The sequence below is a fragment of the Falco naumanni genome, chromosome 6, assembly GCF_017639655.2.
Source record: "Falco naumanni isolate bFalNau1 chromosome 6, bFalNau1.pat, whole genome shotgun sequence".
NCBI lineage: Eukaryota > Metazoa > Chordata > Aves > Falconiformes > Falconidae > Falco > Falco naumanni.
Genome location: NC_054059.1, coordinates 31309837 through 31326456, shown reverse-complemented (window position 1 = coordinate 31326456; position 16620 = coordinate 31309837). Strand labels below are relative to the sequence as shown.

General features: G+C 36.0%; 1 protein-coding gene across 1 annotated transcript in view; it reads left to right on the top strand.

Moving 5' to 3' along the window:
- NBAS (NBAS subunit of NRZ tethering complex) overlaps positions 1-16620 on the top strand; it is a 183642-nt gene that overhangs the window by 11329 nt on the left and 155693 nt on the right. The window contains exons 9-13 of the mRNA XM_040597509.1: positions 105-203; positions 8023-8161; positions 8969-9034; positions 12435-12563; positions 15940-16003. Coding sequence (XP_040453443.1) covers positions 105-203; positions 8023-8161; positions 8969-9034; positions 12435-12563; positions 15940-16003 — 497 coding nt within the window. The remainder of the gene's footprint in view (positions 1-104; positions 204-8022; positions 8162-8968; positions 9035-12434; positions 12564-15939; positions 16004-16620) is intronic.

The window sequence follows — 16620 nt, the reverse complement described above, 5'->3', positions numbered from 1 at the left end:
TTGACTTCCTTTGAGGAGGCACAGTGAATTTCAAAGAAATTCTTTCCACACATTATAAAGAAAATAAATCTGAAATAGTATGTTATTCTTCTTCCCATACTTAGTGTTGGAACAAATCAAGGCTTTCAAGAAAGTCATAGTTTCAGCTTTAGCAGCCATTATGCCCATGGAATAACTACTGTCATTTACCATCCTGGTCACAGGTAAGTGTTCTGTTCGCTACCTGCCAACAAAATGGAAATGATGAACAGAAGTGGCAAAATAAATATTGAAGTGTGTTGGATAAGGAGGGAGAGAAAAAAATAATCTATTTTACAATTGGTATTTAGTGAATTAGTAATAACAAGTCATGTATCTTACCTATGGAGGAAGCCCTGGTTGGTGATCTCACTCAACTTGATTTTCATTATTGCATTAGTAATGTCCTTTTCTGTTCAAGTACCTTGCATAAGCAGCATTTTTTAGGATGTCAGGAGTAGCTTCAGAAGATGGTTTTGAATTTGATGGGGGGTAAAGGCTGGTGTATAGGTTGGTTGGGTTTTTTTTCCGTGTCTGGATTTGACTGCTGGATTTGTTGGGCAGCCCATTTTCCCTAGTGTTCTGACTGGAACTGTCAGGATTTGGTATTTGGAGTTGTCTTGTGATGCATTTTTTTTTTTCTATTAGTAATGTATTGGGTACAGATAACATACTTGAAAGGTGGACTAGTTGACTGCCTGCTCTTGAACCAGATGTAGGTAGAATAGGTTCTGGTTGGCCAATTATGTTAAATATGTGCCTGCCTTTTTAATATCTACTTGTTCTATTGCAAGATAAACTCGGCAAATTATTTTTCTACTTCTTTTCAGTTGCAGGGACTAAACTTCCTTCTAGATATGTCTTCTATTAGATCTTCTAGAACTGAACTAGTCGTGCACTATGTTGTATCACTGCATTGTTTTAAACAGAAATTAGGCTTGGCTATAGAATACCAGAAAAAATTCGCTGTTTAAAAACTTTATCTCATTCTTCAATGCTAAGTGAGCTGTCCTGTTTATCTTAGAAAAAAAGTAATTCGTGAGAAGCAGTGTTCTTCTAGCTTGTTACTTTGAGAGATTAATTTTGAGTGTTTTTTTTTTCTTTCTACCTAGTTCATATCTCTTAATTCCACATAATTAATATTCAGTATACAAAATACAGAGTTTTGAGGTAATAGGTGTGGGTTATGGAGCTTTGGTAGTGCTATCTGACCAGACAACAGAACCTACTCATCCTTTTATTTGAGCAGACCAGGGCTAATGGTTTTTGAGACTTGTTTCCAAAGTTATCTTTTCTGCTTGTAATATTAGGAAGTAGATTGATTTTAACAATGAGTGTTGCAAAGAATATCGATTAATATTCAAAGTATAGTCAAATAATTATTCTGACAATTACAATAGATGGATGGGCTTGCCTTTCATTTTTGGTGCATTTCTGAGTAAATGATGTCAGAACTGTTAATAGGTTCATCCATTATAAGAGTTTAACAAGAAAATATACAGAAAATTAGCTGCTGTAGTTGTCAGCCAGATAATATGGATATTGCTTTGTGTATGCTTCTTGCCTTAGAGTTTTAAAAGAGGAGAGAGGAAAGAGGAAAAAGTTTCTTGTTTTCCTGATTTCCTCTCACCTCCAAGAGAAGTAATAGCTTTGGTTTTCCTACTACTCTTAAAAGATATTAGGTTAATGTTTTTAGAACTTTGTATTAGTGTGAAGTAAAAGCAGGAGAAAATGCTGGCTTTGTGCTTAGAATAGCTTATTCAGAATGTTAGTAATTAAAGTTATATTTTTATGGAAGCTTATGGTTGGCGTGGTGGTGTTGTTGTTTTCTATATTCCATATTTGTTAGGGACAGAAATGCCCTTTCCTTACATGAAAACGTGATTATATCTGCTGCTGAAATAGTAAGTTTGCGTGATGTGTCGCATACACATTCAGGAATTACTTGTTTTTACCAGGAAATACCATGATGCATTCCATGAAAACAGAAAGTTGGGTAGAGTCCCCTGTGATTGTAGTATCTCCTGCTAAGTGCAGCCACTTTAGTGCAGCTTAGTAAAGTTGAAAAATTGGTACTTGAAAGAATGTACAAGTGGATGGAAAGTAGAAAGAACTGATGTTTTGCCCTTCATGTAGGCAGGTTTATTCTGTTTTGAACTTACTCTGTGGTAGAAGACTTCTATCTGACAGTAAAGAATCTAAATTCATGAGCAGAGTCTTTTGCTGAAATTGTCATTATCCAGAAAAATCCCAGGAGTTGAAGGGAGGCAGTTTCCTTATATTGTATATTCAAGGAAATTGTGAATACATATGAACTCTTTGAAGTTTTCACTTTCAGTAATTTGAACCTTGATCACTTATGACAAAGTGACAAAGGTGAACTTACATTGTCTTGCATTTCATTTAGTTTCAAATCGTGAAGTTATACTGGTCTATCTCCACTGTGAGCCTTGACTTACTGCTCTCTATATTGCCATATATTTGCTCGTTACCTATTACAGTGCAATAAAATAGCACTAAAGAACTTAATATGCTTAATTTTGTGATTAATTAATTAATGATAATTGCAAAGAGAATATGTCAGTAGGGCATGTATCAGAGTCTGTAAGAAAACTTGAAACAATAGCGTTGGGAAAAAGTCTAATAATGAGTTTCACTGCTCTTGAAAAGTGTTATATACCTTAATTTAGATGCCTAAATTAATGTTGGTGTTTTCATCTAATCTGGACTTCACCTATGATGGAATTTATGGTGCACTGTAGTTAACAAAACTTAAAATTTTGTCTGCCTCTGTGAGCTCTTTGTAGGCACTAACAGAAGGTTCAACACCAGTTTATTTTGAGTATCTTAATCTGGAGCTGAATGTCTTACTTCAGGGTTATCTGCCATTGTTACAAAAAATGTTTGTTACTAGAGCCTAAAATTTGTGATGACTATAGGAGATAAAAGGTTTTAGAATCAGTTGGAATTTGCTTGTTGTAACAAAGCTGATGAATGAAGAATTGTGTAGAAGTCCCAAGTTTTTCTTGGGTGTCTCCGTTGAACTTGCTGTTCTTGAGGCCAGCATTAATTATACTAGCTATTTTCAGCCCAACTTTGTAGAAACCTTTGAAATGAAGTACACTTGAGGTATTGCAAGGGCAGCCATTTTTTTGAGACTGGAAGAACTTCTGGAGGTAATCTAATCCATTCCCCTTCATAGCAGGGACCACTAGAACAGGTTGCTTGCAGCCATATACCTGCAGTCCAAGCACTTGCACATCTGTATCCTCTCCTAGGAGGATGGTCTGATGTGTGAGGGTAGCTGCTCCAGTTGGGTGCTGGGACTGAGCCTGGTGGTGCTTCACCACAATTGCAGAGAACATGTTCAGAGTTTCTAGCCATGATTTTCTGCAAACCACTGCACAAAATACTTGGCTGTGCTCTAGGTCTGGCACTTACATAGGTCTTTTTCTAGGACTTGTTGAAAGGGTTCCTAACACTTACTGATCAGGAGTCAGCTGGAACAAAAGCTCAAAGCACCCTTTGATCAGAAACAGTTGGCCGACCTTGTTAAAACCTAGAGCTTGTTAGGTAGCTCTTCCTGGCAATGGCAGGCCTTGTGAAGTTCCTCAAAGGCTTCCCAGGAGTCCTGCGATGATTCCAGGAGTATGTAGAAGACTAAGCAGATCTAGAAGTGGAGCCCAGAAATTGCTGCACAAACTGCTGCTTGCTAGCTGTGGCATGTGTAGAGAATACATGCAAGAAGAAAAATTATTTAGGTTTTTAACACTTTAAGTACTGAAGGATGTTGCGTTGACCTTGATTTCCATAGCAGCATGATAGAAAGGAAAGTTTTATTTACAGAGTTACTATTAAGTGTCATATATTAAAGTGGCTTTGTGACCTATCTGGAGTGGCATAAAACTACAGCTGATACAATGGGATTTAAGAACCCAAGTATTTGGCCAGGAAAAGTAGTTTTTTAAATTACTGAGACAAAAAAAAAAAAGTTGTTGGCATGGTATCTGTTTCTTCAGACTGAGACTAACTTAAAAAAAAAAAAAGTAAATGGGGGGAAAAAAAACCCTCTCCTGTTGCCGTTTCCAGTCTACCTGTCAACTTGTTATTTTGGAGTCATCTCCTGTCTAGTCCTGAAAAAATAATTGGTAAACAAGGCCAGATCTTTGCTGAGGCTCTCAGGAGTACCTTTCATTTTCTTTTGATGTCAGTGTTGTTATTCATCTTAATAGTTTCTGTCCCTGCTGTTGTATTTTGCTCTCTGAAAAGCTTTTTAAATTTTTGAGTACGTGCTGCCCTGATGAATTTCTCTGCAGTCCTGAGAGAAGGCTTTTTGTCTTGAGGTTGTGTGTTTTGTGTGTATCTAAACTGATATGACATCTTCATTCCAGCTGTCATTGGTTTTCATTTATCCTAAAAAATATTTCTGAATTATAAATACATTGCACTGTATGTGACAATTTTTCTGAAATTTCTTTGAAAAGATTTATCTTGATGGAGTTTTTGAGAGCTAGTTTAGGCAGTTTTGGAGCTCTTGCTGTCACTATTATTGACAGTTCTTCTCTTTGTCTTTGTGCTACTATTTGTCTCACAGTCACCCCTGGCACAGTTCGGTCAATTGTAATTGAGTTTGTCACTGCTGCTGTTGCAACATGCCAGTGAATTAAAAATTTCAGTGGAAGTTGAAGCTTATGGGAGAATTCATGTGCCCATGGATGGACAGGACTATAGAGAAATTAATATTCCAAAGGATTGTGCCAGCTGTGCTGTGGCAAATTCATGCAGTTCTTGTTTACTGATTTTTGGTTTTTATTTTTTTTTAAAGCTTTCCCCAAGAAAGCCTGCAAAAGAGACACATCAAACTCATTTTCTATGCTAAAAAAATGTTAGGACATTGATCACTTTATGCGTAATGATCTGTGTGACATTGATCTTGCCAATATCTTCCCATGTTTTAAGATATGTTTTCATGATATTGGACTGTGTGCTCAGATGTTTGGGTACCCAAACGTTTTTATTCTGGGCTAGCTAAAATGGACGTAAACTGCATTGTTTGCAATTGGACATAAACTGGATCATACCCCTACAACAGGGTAGATAAAGTATTTTGCCCTAAACCCTATTGGTGCTATTACAAGGAACTTCATGTGGTGCGCTATGTCTGTGCTGAAAATTTGGGGTTTTTTGGGTTGGTTTGGTTTTTTTATATGTGGTATGTGCTGCAAGATACTTGAAAACTCACTACTTTTTTTTGGTTTTGTTTTAACTGAAGTTCGTCAGAAGAATGATAGCACATCTAAACAATGGCTTTTGTACAAGTTGGGGGCAGCTCTTTTCTTCTTTGATTAGTGGCAGCATGTCAAGCTTCTCTGATGGAACAATTGTAGGCAGAGGAAAGTTGCAGGAAAAGGTCAGGGAGAAAGAAAATAAAAAGATATGCAGAAGGGATATTTAATTGGATTGTTAGCAGCATGGATTATTAATTGGATGACACTTAATATGTGAAATTTTTCTCTTCCCAAATGTGTTTTTCCCCCAGTAAAGCAGCAGAAAATTTGGTATTAAAATATTTTGTGTAGTTCTGAGAACTACGTTGTTTATTGGTGGCTGTACCTTGTGTTTTTCCATGTTCCTGAAGGACTGATGTTCTTTCCAAGCCTTCCTTGGTGAAAGTCACTTTCTTCATCAAAGAATAGCAAACTGTTCAAGTAGTTTATAGGATCTGCTGTCGTCCCAAAGTTGAATGAAATTAAACTTGCTTTGTTGCCCTGCTTATTGTATCTGATTTAATTTCCTCAGTTGCTTGAATATGGAATTACTTAAATACTCTGGTTTTCAATGTCTGCCTTTTCACTATTATCATATAATATTCATTATTTCATCATTATTCGTAATTTCATTGTTACTTTTAACCAACCCCAGTAGTTTCTTTTTGAGTCCTGGTACCAGAGATATCCTCAGATCAAGCTTGTGCTTGGTATGACTTCCAGAACAAAGTGCCGTTACTAGTATTTTGTGTTAAAGTGGTCTCTTTGTATGTTCCTCTGAGTTCCTGTCCAGATACTTAGTTGAATTGCCCAACTAGTTGACCAGAATAAGCCACCAGATGAAAACCAAACAGTTGTGTTGGTTGGAAACTGTTAAAATGTAGAGCAACTTGGGTTCATTTAAGATCTGAAGTTTGTCACGTAAGAGGCTTAATGCAGTCATATTACTAGCTCGTTCAGGAAAGATGTGTTCGCTGTAGGAATTCTTTGGTATTTTAACAATGGGACTGCTGTGCTTACTGAGCAACAGTAGTAGTATTCTCTATTTAACAAGTAGCTTTTATGATGAAGCTGCTTCTGCAATCTCCATAATGCTGAAGTACAGTTCTCCCTTGCTGCTGTGTCTAATGCCATGTTTTGCTAATGGTTCTTATCTTCATAACCCAGTTGCTTTGTTAAGTATCTACAGGAAAGCTATGATAGGTGAGTTTTGTCTGCTTTTCTCCTGTGTTACTACTACAAAAAATGTATGCTAATTACTCAAGAAGCACGTTTGCTGGTCAGGTTACCAGTTTTAAGGAGTCTGAAATATGATCTGCGCTACTCATGGTAGATTTCCTTGACTTTCATAGGAATCCATTTGTTCCTTAAATAATATGATAGTTTTTCTTGGAAGAAGGAAGAAGAAACCACTGTGTCATGGATGCACAGCCAGGGCAATTTACATGTTCTAAAGTTAAAGACCACCACCTTAAGAGAGAAATAATAACTCTTAGCTGTGCTATGCTTTACTTTCTGATCATAAGAACAACGTAAAATTACCTATTCTCCTGTTAATTATGGTATACTGAGAGTCTCCTATTGCTGTTTTTGAGAAAAATAGTGAAAGTGATTCCTGTTTTGCTGGCTTAGGCAACTCTTTACATTACAAAATAACTAAAACTCTTTAAGAACCTGAACAGACTGTGAGCATCCATGGTATAAATCATCTTGCTGTATATTTCTGAATAGCTTGAAACCTGGGAATGTTAAATATGTTTTGCTGACCTGTTAAAGGGTATTAAATGGGGAAGGATTTATTTTTCCCCTTTTTTCTTCTTTTTTCTTTCAGTTGATTTCTTTTTTCTTTCAGTTGACTTTTGCAGATAATGCTTTGGAATACGCTCAGATCGCAGCTGAGAGCTATATGACTGTCAGCCACTAGGTGGCAGAGCATCTCAAGAGTAATGCAGAGATTGAAAATTGATAAAGGAGTGTTCTCAGGGCTGAACTCCTGGCTCTTCCAATCTGTGCCTTTTTTGCAGATACTTTACTTTTTGATGGGTTGTTCACTGAAATGATGCTTCCAAACAGACCTGTTAGTTTTTGTCAGAGCAGTTATCAGTAAAATATAAAACTTCTTGCTAATAAAGTGAGTTTCAAGGGAAAATATTTTGATACATTTTAGTGGTAATTAGCAATGATCGTAAGGCTTCCCTCAAAGTTCTTAAAATGTCATCTACTGCATGTAACAAAACTATTGCATGCACATTTATAATCAGTAGGGTGGCTTTAGAAAAGAAAATTGGAAAACCTTGATGCGTTAAATTCTTCAATAAAAGAGAAATAGCTTTAGTACTACATCTGAATAAATGGAAACCTAATAGTTAAACAGAATGACCACAGCTTTTCATAAGCTTAAGCTGTAATTGTTAGCATTCCTTGTGGGTAGAGGAAAAGCTCAAATTTGTAGCCAGACGTATTTTATTTTAAATGTTGGGAATTGGGCCCTATTTGGAAAGCAAATAACAAAATAACAAAAAAAAACCCACCAAGTGTTACTCAGGTAATATTTAAGTCTTTTTAAACTTCAGGGTGTTTATTCACAGACAAAGCTTATTGGGGCTGTTGGGTATCAGTCTTTTTGTTACTGCAAGCAAACTGCTCTAGTTTTGTCTTAAGACAATTACCCCCCCCCCCCCCCCCCCCCATTTATGTGGCAGTATATAAAACCATAATATGTCTTTGTATTTTACAGACTTCTCCTTGTAGGAGGCTGTGAAACGGATGAAGATGGAGTATCTAAAGCAACTGGTTGTGGGATATCTGCTTGGAGAGTTCTGTCAGGCTCTCCCCATTATAAACAGGTCACTAGTTATGAAGATGATGTTAGAACAGTAAGTATGTTTCCTTGTTTTACTGGATGAATATTGCCACCAATAGAATTATCTAATTGGAAGTTCAATATTAATCTCTTTTTGAAAGAAGAATTTAAGGCAATATTTTATTGTTTTGTAAGCTACCATGTGAACTTGTAGTAAGTTATATCTTCCCTCTCAGCATCAGTCTATCTTTGCTTTTCCTGTAGTATGATTTGAACTTTTAAGTTCTTGATTATCACTTGTGGTTTAAAAAACAAACAAACAAACTAAAACAAGACACAACAAAAATTGTAGTGTGGAAATAAACAATCTCCTTTGTTGTTTACTGGGATATGTTACATGTCTTTGCTGGAAAAAACTCCAGTTATTTTTGTCTTTTTGTTACTTCATAACAAAAGGCAGCGCGCCTGAAATAAATGTTTCTGTTTAAGTCTGACTCTTGACATCTTTTGCTTCTAGTATAAGTAAATGTTTTATTTGGTAACAGCTGCTGTGTGGATAAAGTGCAATCAATCTACAGTATACTGAGATAAATTCCAATATTTGCTCTTATATAGGAATTGCTTAGTATTAAAAGTGAGCTGTTAATTTCACTGCACATGGGTAGTGCTTTTCTGTGGCATGATGCATACCTGATGAAATGGGCAAAGTTATACAAACTGGGGTTTACTATCCTTGCATTATTTTGAAGTAGGCTGTATTAAGGAAGTTTAAAGAAACCTGCAGAGTTGTTTTAGTACTTTAGATATGACTTTGGTTTTGGTACATAAAAAAATGTATGAGATTGTCTCTCATTGTGTGATGTGTTTCTGTTGTTTACAGGCACAGAGAAGAGGATTATTAAGGATTATGAATTTAAAATTTTACAGCAGGCGAGGAACAGAACAGGTATTAAAGTCTAGGTCTACCTCAGAAATGTTTTTTACTAACACAATTGCCTGAGAGACTGATTGAAACTAGTTTTTAATTTATGCAACTTACGTATTATAGAAATCTTAATTCTTATCAAAAATAATAAGCTTTTAGCAGTAAATGGAGTAGCTTGCCATTTATTTGGCTTTTTAAAAAAATCCAGTTAATTCATCTGCTGAAGCTTGAATCTTGTATTTTCAGCATACTGACAGGAACAGGTCTAGAGATGTAGAGTTCAATATTAAATGTAAACTTTTTTCAGAAAGGAAGGTATAAAAAGCCTCCTAGTTATTTGTTCATGAATGTAATGATAATAGCATGTTAGATGTGTTACATATTCTACAAGAGGAGAGTGAATTGTGATGATGTTTCTCAAATACGTGCCCAAGAGAGAAATAAGAGGAACAAACCTCAGCCTTTTTCACTACCCCACTTCAACTAGAAGGCAAAATAAAAATCCCTTACCTTACAACCCAAAATTCTCATACAGTGCTGGGAAGAAAAAATGAGTGGATTCAAACTAATGATTGATGGCTTAAATAGGGCAGACACAAAGACTTGAATTTTACAGTCTGTTATGAGATACTATTGAAATATTTTGCTAAGTAGCTTCAGAGGTTTGTTGTGGGTCAAATTTCTGCTACCAAGATGCATGCGAACCTAATGAAATTGCTGATCAGAATCTATTTGTTCTTAACAAAGCCTGGGTATGGGTCTTATATTCTCCTTTCCTCTGAATGAGTGAGTGTGAAATATTGTCATCCTGAGGTGCAGGTGTGTGCTTTTTATATTTCTAAGGCTTTGCACACAGTGCTTGTGGCTTTCTTCTATATGACTGAGGAGCTACCTGTGCAGTACTGCACCCACCTTCTCCTATCTCTTGTCTACTAGGCGCGTGCAGCTTTGGTTTGATGCCTTGTTTTGTCCCCCTTTCCCTGCTTGTAAAAAAAAAATAAATGTTTTGCCTTCTTTTGTTTTGCAAGGAAAGAACAGTAAAGAATCTGTATACCACCCTCCTGTGTCCTCCAGAGAGGAAAAATGGCTGGTCTGAAGTTACATGGACTTTGAAATGACCTTAATTGATTTTTAGGATGTTTAGGTGACTGGTTAAAAGAAGAAATTACATGCTTGATTGGAAGGGGAAAACAAATCTTTCCGAATCTCTCTTGAGGGTGGAATGGGTAGAGGTTTTATTTCCTTCACTGAAAATACAAGAGAAGGCTGAAGTAAACTTTTTTACTGGAAGATTAGTACTGAGTGTAGCTGTACTAAACTTCATTGCACTTGCTGGTACTAAATTTACAAAGAGAAGCAGAGATTGTTATTCATCCTTGAATGTTTTACTCTGATTTCAGAGAAAATGATACAAACATGTGAGGTAGTTTATATTCTTAGTGGGAAATTGGCAAGTGTTGACATATGACAGGAACAGCAGCTGGAGGACTTGTATATTAGAACTAGCTATATTGGGATTTGATTCTTAGTGTTGCTAACTTAAATGACACTTAAAAAATGTGAAGTGCCAACCTGCTGAGGTTTACAGTATCTTGTTCTGCAGTTCCATAAAGTTGACAAGCTGTTTACTAAGGCAGCATTGCCTGCTTTGCCAAAGAACTGATTAATTTCTAGATAACAGTGCTCAAGTGGTGAATCTGGATGTGTTAATGGCCACCCAACATCTAAATTTAACAGCAAGAGAATTATTACCAACTACTGAGTAAACTCTTTAAGATCAGTGATATATACCACTGATCATTTATCTGAATGGGTTATATATTTTAATTATATGTTTCTAAGCTCTTTAACAGTCTTGTTCTTTGTCTTCTGTGCATGCAAATTGATTTGTAAAGAGAGAATTGCCATTAGTTGGCAGGTACAATTCCTTGGCAAACTACAGTAGAGATTGCAGTACTCTAGCTGCTTAAGAATATAATCAAAGAATACTTACGAAATTTTTCTAATACAGATAATTCTTAATTGTCTTTAAAAAACTTAATAATACTCTCCTTTTCAATTAAGAACATACTTTAAGCTTGGATTTAAGCAGTGTTCTCAATAGCTGCAAACCACTGAACAACAGTGAGCAGATTACTTGATTGTCACTTGTTCTGTGGCATAGTTAGATCTTTAAATAGCCTAAGAAATAAAATAAAAATAACAAAAAAAACCAACCCCATACCCAAACAAACAAACATCCCCTAAAAGAATATTGTTATCTTCAGCTGATAACCGTCACTAATGTCCTGTAGAAATGCCATTAAAACTTCTTAATTGTATGGGCATCTAGTAACTTTCCTGTACTTCATTTAGGGGGTGTTTTCCAAGAGGGGAAGTGCTGGCTTAATTGATTAGCTGCAGACTTGAACAGTTCTAATATTACTGTAGGATGGGTCCTTATTAGGAACTGACAAAATGGGATTTTATAAACACACTGAGTTTTGGAATCTACATCCTATTGTCTTTCAGCAAAGACTAGACTGAGAATGTAACAATCTTTCTAAATACTCAGAATTCAGTTTGGACTGGGGGGAACAAATAGGAATTGTTTTTTCAGAAATTGTTATGCTTTGCCAGTGGCACTAGGTTTGACTTCATGATTTGAATGTATACTTAGAAGCTAGTCTTGTGGAAATAGTGTATAGATCCAGTTGTCATTATGTGGGAGCTAGTGAGTCCTTGAGGAAATACTTTGTTAGAAGTATGTTTTGCATCTTAAAATATCCAAAAGTGAAGGAAAACGTAATCCAGGAGAATTTTGGTATCCTTGATGAAGTGTATTTAGAGATGTTGAATTACTTCATCTGTATGGCCTTAATCTGAAGTTTGCTATATTGCTGCTTAGTCTATTGTTACCCGAGAGATTCTTAAATTCCAAATCAGTGTCATGAAATGAAATGTGTTCCTCCAAGATCTCTTAGTGTGTGTATCTCTTTAATTTCTTTTTTTGTGGTAATAATGCTCATGCAAAAGCTTGTTCCCAGGGAGGAAAAAGCTGTTGTACTAACTGTTTTTTGGTAACAAACTGAGGCTGCTGAATGTTTTCTGTGAACGGAGGACAGCCTGTGGTTTTTCCTCCAAGTAGCTCTGCATTGCTGTCTGTGCAACTAGAAATGATACGCTTTCAGTTTTTATTTGCTGTATAACAATGAGATAGAAAAGTTCACATTCCTAAAGAGTTTTTTGTGTTACGGTAGTGTTCTTCCTTTATACAGGTTGTTAAATAGTTTGGGGAAGTTTTTTTTTGGGGGGGAGGGAGGTATTCCTTGATGCATGTGGAGAGGGTTTTTTTGTTTGGTTTTTTTTGTTATTTGCTTGTTTGTTTGTTGATTTTTTTTTTTTTTTTTATTATTTTTTACTTTGACATAATATTTGGCAGGATGGAGTTTTCAAGATGAATCTTTCTCCTGATGGAGCTCTTCTGGCAGCTATTCATTTCTCAGGAAAACTGACGATCTGGTCTATTCCATCTCTCAGACAACAAGGAGAATGGGACCAAACTGATCAGGTAAGAAGGATGTAGATACTTAGAAACATGCATTATATGGCGTAATCCTCTAGAGATGTGTTTTCCTAGAATGTGAAAGTAGTTCAGATAACTGTGCTTTAGCTGCTGGCTGTCTTTCCAGTCAACTCCATATTTTTCAAGAGCCCTACATTTTCTTTTAAAATAATCTTTCTATTTTTTAACCATAAGGCTTAAACTTGAAAAATTAAGAAAAAGAACCAGTTTTTCACGAGGCATTTTGGTGCCAAGTGGGTAACAGTTAGACTGAAATGCTGTTTTAAAATATAAGTGGAGGCCAACACAGGTAACTTTGCTTGAATGGTTCAAACCAAATTCTGCTGGATATCTAATGTGTTCATCTATTCCTCCATTAAAATTTACCTTGCCTTCTGCCAGATAATGCTCCAGAACAGGTTGTTCATCAGATTGGTATTAGTAACTCACATGCTTTCTACAGAAATTATTTGCAAAACTAAGTAGGGGAACTTAAGATAGGAATTGCCCAGATACTGGCAAACTTTTACATGACTAGTGTGAATTTGAACATTGGGAATTGAAAACTAACTAGTTTTCAAAGAAATTTCCAGATAACTAATACACTCTCTGGGTAAAAATAACTTTATATTCTAATAAGGAAAATATATCTGCATTTTTGAAAAGTGACAAAGCTGAAATGATGTACAAAGGTATGTGAAGTATTCTGGGTTTACTCCTATTAATTCATTGGCTAATAGATATAGAAAGGCTTTTCACTTGAAGTGCTGTGTGTTATGTTCTAAACCTACAAGACATGAACCGACATCAAGTCCAAACAGGGTAACCTGTCAAACAGGATCTTTGTTCACTAGACATATATGGCAGAAATTACTACTAATATTTGCTATACAGTATTGATCTCAAGATGGTTTTGTTGTACAGAAGTGTGCTTCTTCTTAGAAAATGATAATAGAATGAAACATTTGCTACTTAATGTAAACAGGTGTGCTTTAGTGCATATACTGATCAATAAATCCACATTATATTAGCATTAAACATTTGCAGTTCCTGAACTTCTTAATAATTTCCTTCTGCAGGGTAAACCTTTGGACAGTGTACTGACTCCTTTAGAAATTCCAATACAAAAATATTTCTTCTATTTTTGTAGATGTTTTAAATTCTTAAGATTTATGCAATCATATGAAACAATGGACAGCTTTTCCCCATGCTATTGGATTTCTCTGCTCTCTGCACATGGTGCAGTGGTTACTATAAGGTCTGCAACAAAACACTTTTTTGACATTGCATATAGGCACAGGCTCCTATAATGAGGAAGAGGACAAAATGAAGGAAGATGTCCTTTGGTATCATGATGACTATGAGGTTAAATGAACATTTTCAAGAAAAATGGCAAAAAAGATAGGCTAAAAACTTTGACTATAGGGAATTTCAAGTCAATGAATACTTTTAGAGATCATGTGGTGTGTTGCCATCCTAAACACTACTGGTGTGCTGTTATCTTTTGAGTCTGACTGCAAGAGCGGGACTACTGACTTGGAAACATGGCTGTGGTGTTGTGTAGCTTAAGTTTTGGTTCTTAGAGGTAAGCAGTCAGATCTGGTTAGGCTGTATTGACTGTGAAACTATTCTGGGTCTTGCTGAGTTGGAGTTAATTTTCTTCATTGCAGCCTGTATGGTGCTGGGTTTTGGATTTATGACCAAAACAGTTTTAATAACGTATCAGTGTTTTAGCTGTTGCTCAACAGTGCTTGCACAGCTTCAGGGCCTTCTCTGTTTGTCACTGTTGTCCCCCAGTGAGTACTCTGGGGGTGTGCAACAACCTGGGAAGGGACACAGCCTGAACAGCTGACCTTGACTGATGGAAGGGATATTCCATGCCATATAATGTCATGATCAGAAATAAAAACAGAGCAGAGGGAGGTTTTGGTGGGTACATATGGCTCTGAGACTGGGTGGGCATTGGACTGCTTTTGGTGTCACTTGTTTTTATTTTAATTTTTTTCTGGCTTGCTTTTGCTTATGAAACTGTCTTTGTCTTGACCCATGACTATTTTTGCTTTTGCTCTCCCTGTGTTGTCCCACTGGGCAGAAGAGTGAGTGAGCGGCTGTGCAGTGCTTAGCTGGCATCAGTCCACCACAGAAATGTAATTCTAAGCTTATTTAGGGAAAGTGCTTTTAAAAAAACAAAACCCAACCAACTAAAGATTCTGCTCCGGTGCTGGCAAAAGTGCTGTACTGTGTGTATGTATGCATATCTATCTATCTGTATGTATTCTTAACGTAAACTTAAGATTGTTGTGAGAATACAGGTTTTGCCTAAGGGTGCTTACAGTGCTTTTTTTTGTTTGTTTGTTTGTTTTAATGATAATATGTATTCTGAAGCAGTTTTCAGGACACTATCATTTAGCGAGGGTGACATAAAACAGTACTTAACTATTTGACTGTAGAATGATTTTTATAGGTGAGACTGGTGTCCAAGTATAACGGATATTTTCATGATGTGCGTGTTTCCTATTGTCACCCACACATATTTGATAGAATAACTTAAAAGTGGCTTCATGTTTAGTTTTAATTAGTAGACCCTTCTCTTTCTACTAAAAAATTAAATCGGCAAATGACCTTCCGCTTGACCCAAGCCTGCTTCAGTTGTCAGCTGTATAATCTACCTGTATTTCCATTGCATTGCACTTAGGGGCAGGATTACTGTCATCTGTATTTGTGTAGTTCCCGTGTTTCTGATATTACTAAAAGTTTTAAAAAGGCAACACAGCAACAGCTTGCTAATTCTAAATGTTGCAGCGCATCATTAAGTAATGTTGCTTCTCTTCCTGCACTAGTCAAAGGGGCTTTATAGTTACGAAGATAACCAGAGTGAACACTTACAGCACTGTACTAGGCTGGTACTCAGGAATGTTTACACAGCCCAAACAGAAGGACTTGGAGATACTTCTATATGCTTGTAGTCTTATGTATAGACATGAAAAATAAATGCTTGGTAGGCTTCTGATTGCTGGAGAGCCTTTATTTCAGAAATCTTTAGGGTGTGATTACTGTTTAATGCTGACTAGGCCAGGTCTGATGGTACTCTTGTTTTATAATACGGAGTTTTAGGAATGTAGAAGTCTGTTTTGCTATGACTTTTTTTAATTTAACTGTCTGGAGAAAAGTACAATGTCACTATAGCAGCTGTACATTTTATGTTGAAGAAAAGTTTGAATTTATGGGGAGCATTTTCATTGAAAAGTTAGTTGGTCAGCAATACAGTAAGTAATCTTCGTAACACAGATGGTCTCTTTTACTTGCATGTAATTCTTTTTTGTCTGTGTTGTGTTTTTTTCTGTTGGTGGTTTTTTGTTTGTTTGTTTGTTTTTTTGTATAGCCAGGTTATGACGAGCTCAACCCAGACTGGAAACTCTCTACTGAAAAAAGAAAGAAAATAAAAGGTATGTGGTACTGTTAGATCATTATTTTATACCATTGTGTAATTAAAAATATTTACACAAATATACGAAGGCCTGAAATGACTTAATTAAATCTCAATTAGAATAGCTGCCAAAATTGTATGTATAATTTGAATTTGTAGCATGGCATAGATAAATGAGTGTCACAATAGGTATTATTTAAAATCCTCTCCTAGGAATACTTTTGCAGCCATAACCATAAATAAAGATGATATTCCAGTTAGTACAGGACTTCATTTATTATTAATCATGTGATTATGACTCTCTAGAATGCTGAAATTTCAGCAGATGTCTCTGCTTGTATCAGAAACCACTACATCATAATATTGTAGGTAATGCATTATTAGAGCCAACAGTCTAAAACCTAAACTGTCCTTTACCTTTATCCTATGAATGTCTAATAAATCTTGAACGCTAATGTAATGTAAAGGTTTACATTTAAAATTCTAAAGGAAAAGGCCTTTGTGTCCTCCAGCTGCATTTGCCTCATGTCAGTCTCTGTTCTTTTCCCAAAATTCAGGCCACCACATGCAGGCATTAATCACCTGGTTATTGCATGGCTCTTGGAAGAGTGCAGAGAACAATAGCTATTCCATGAT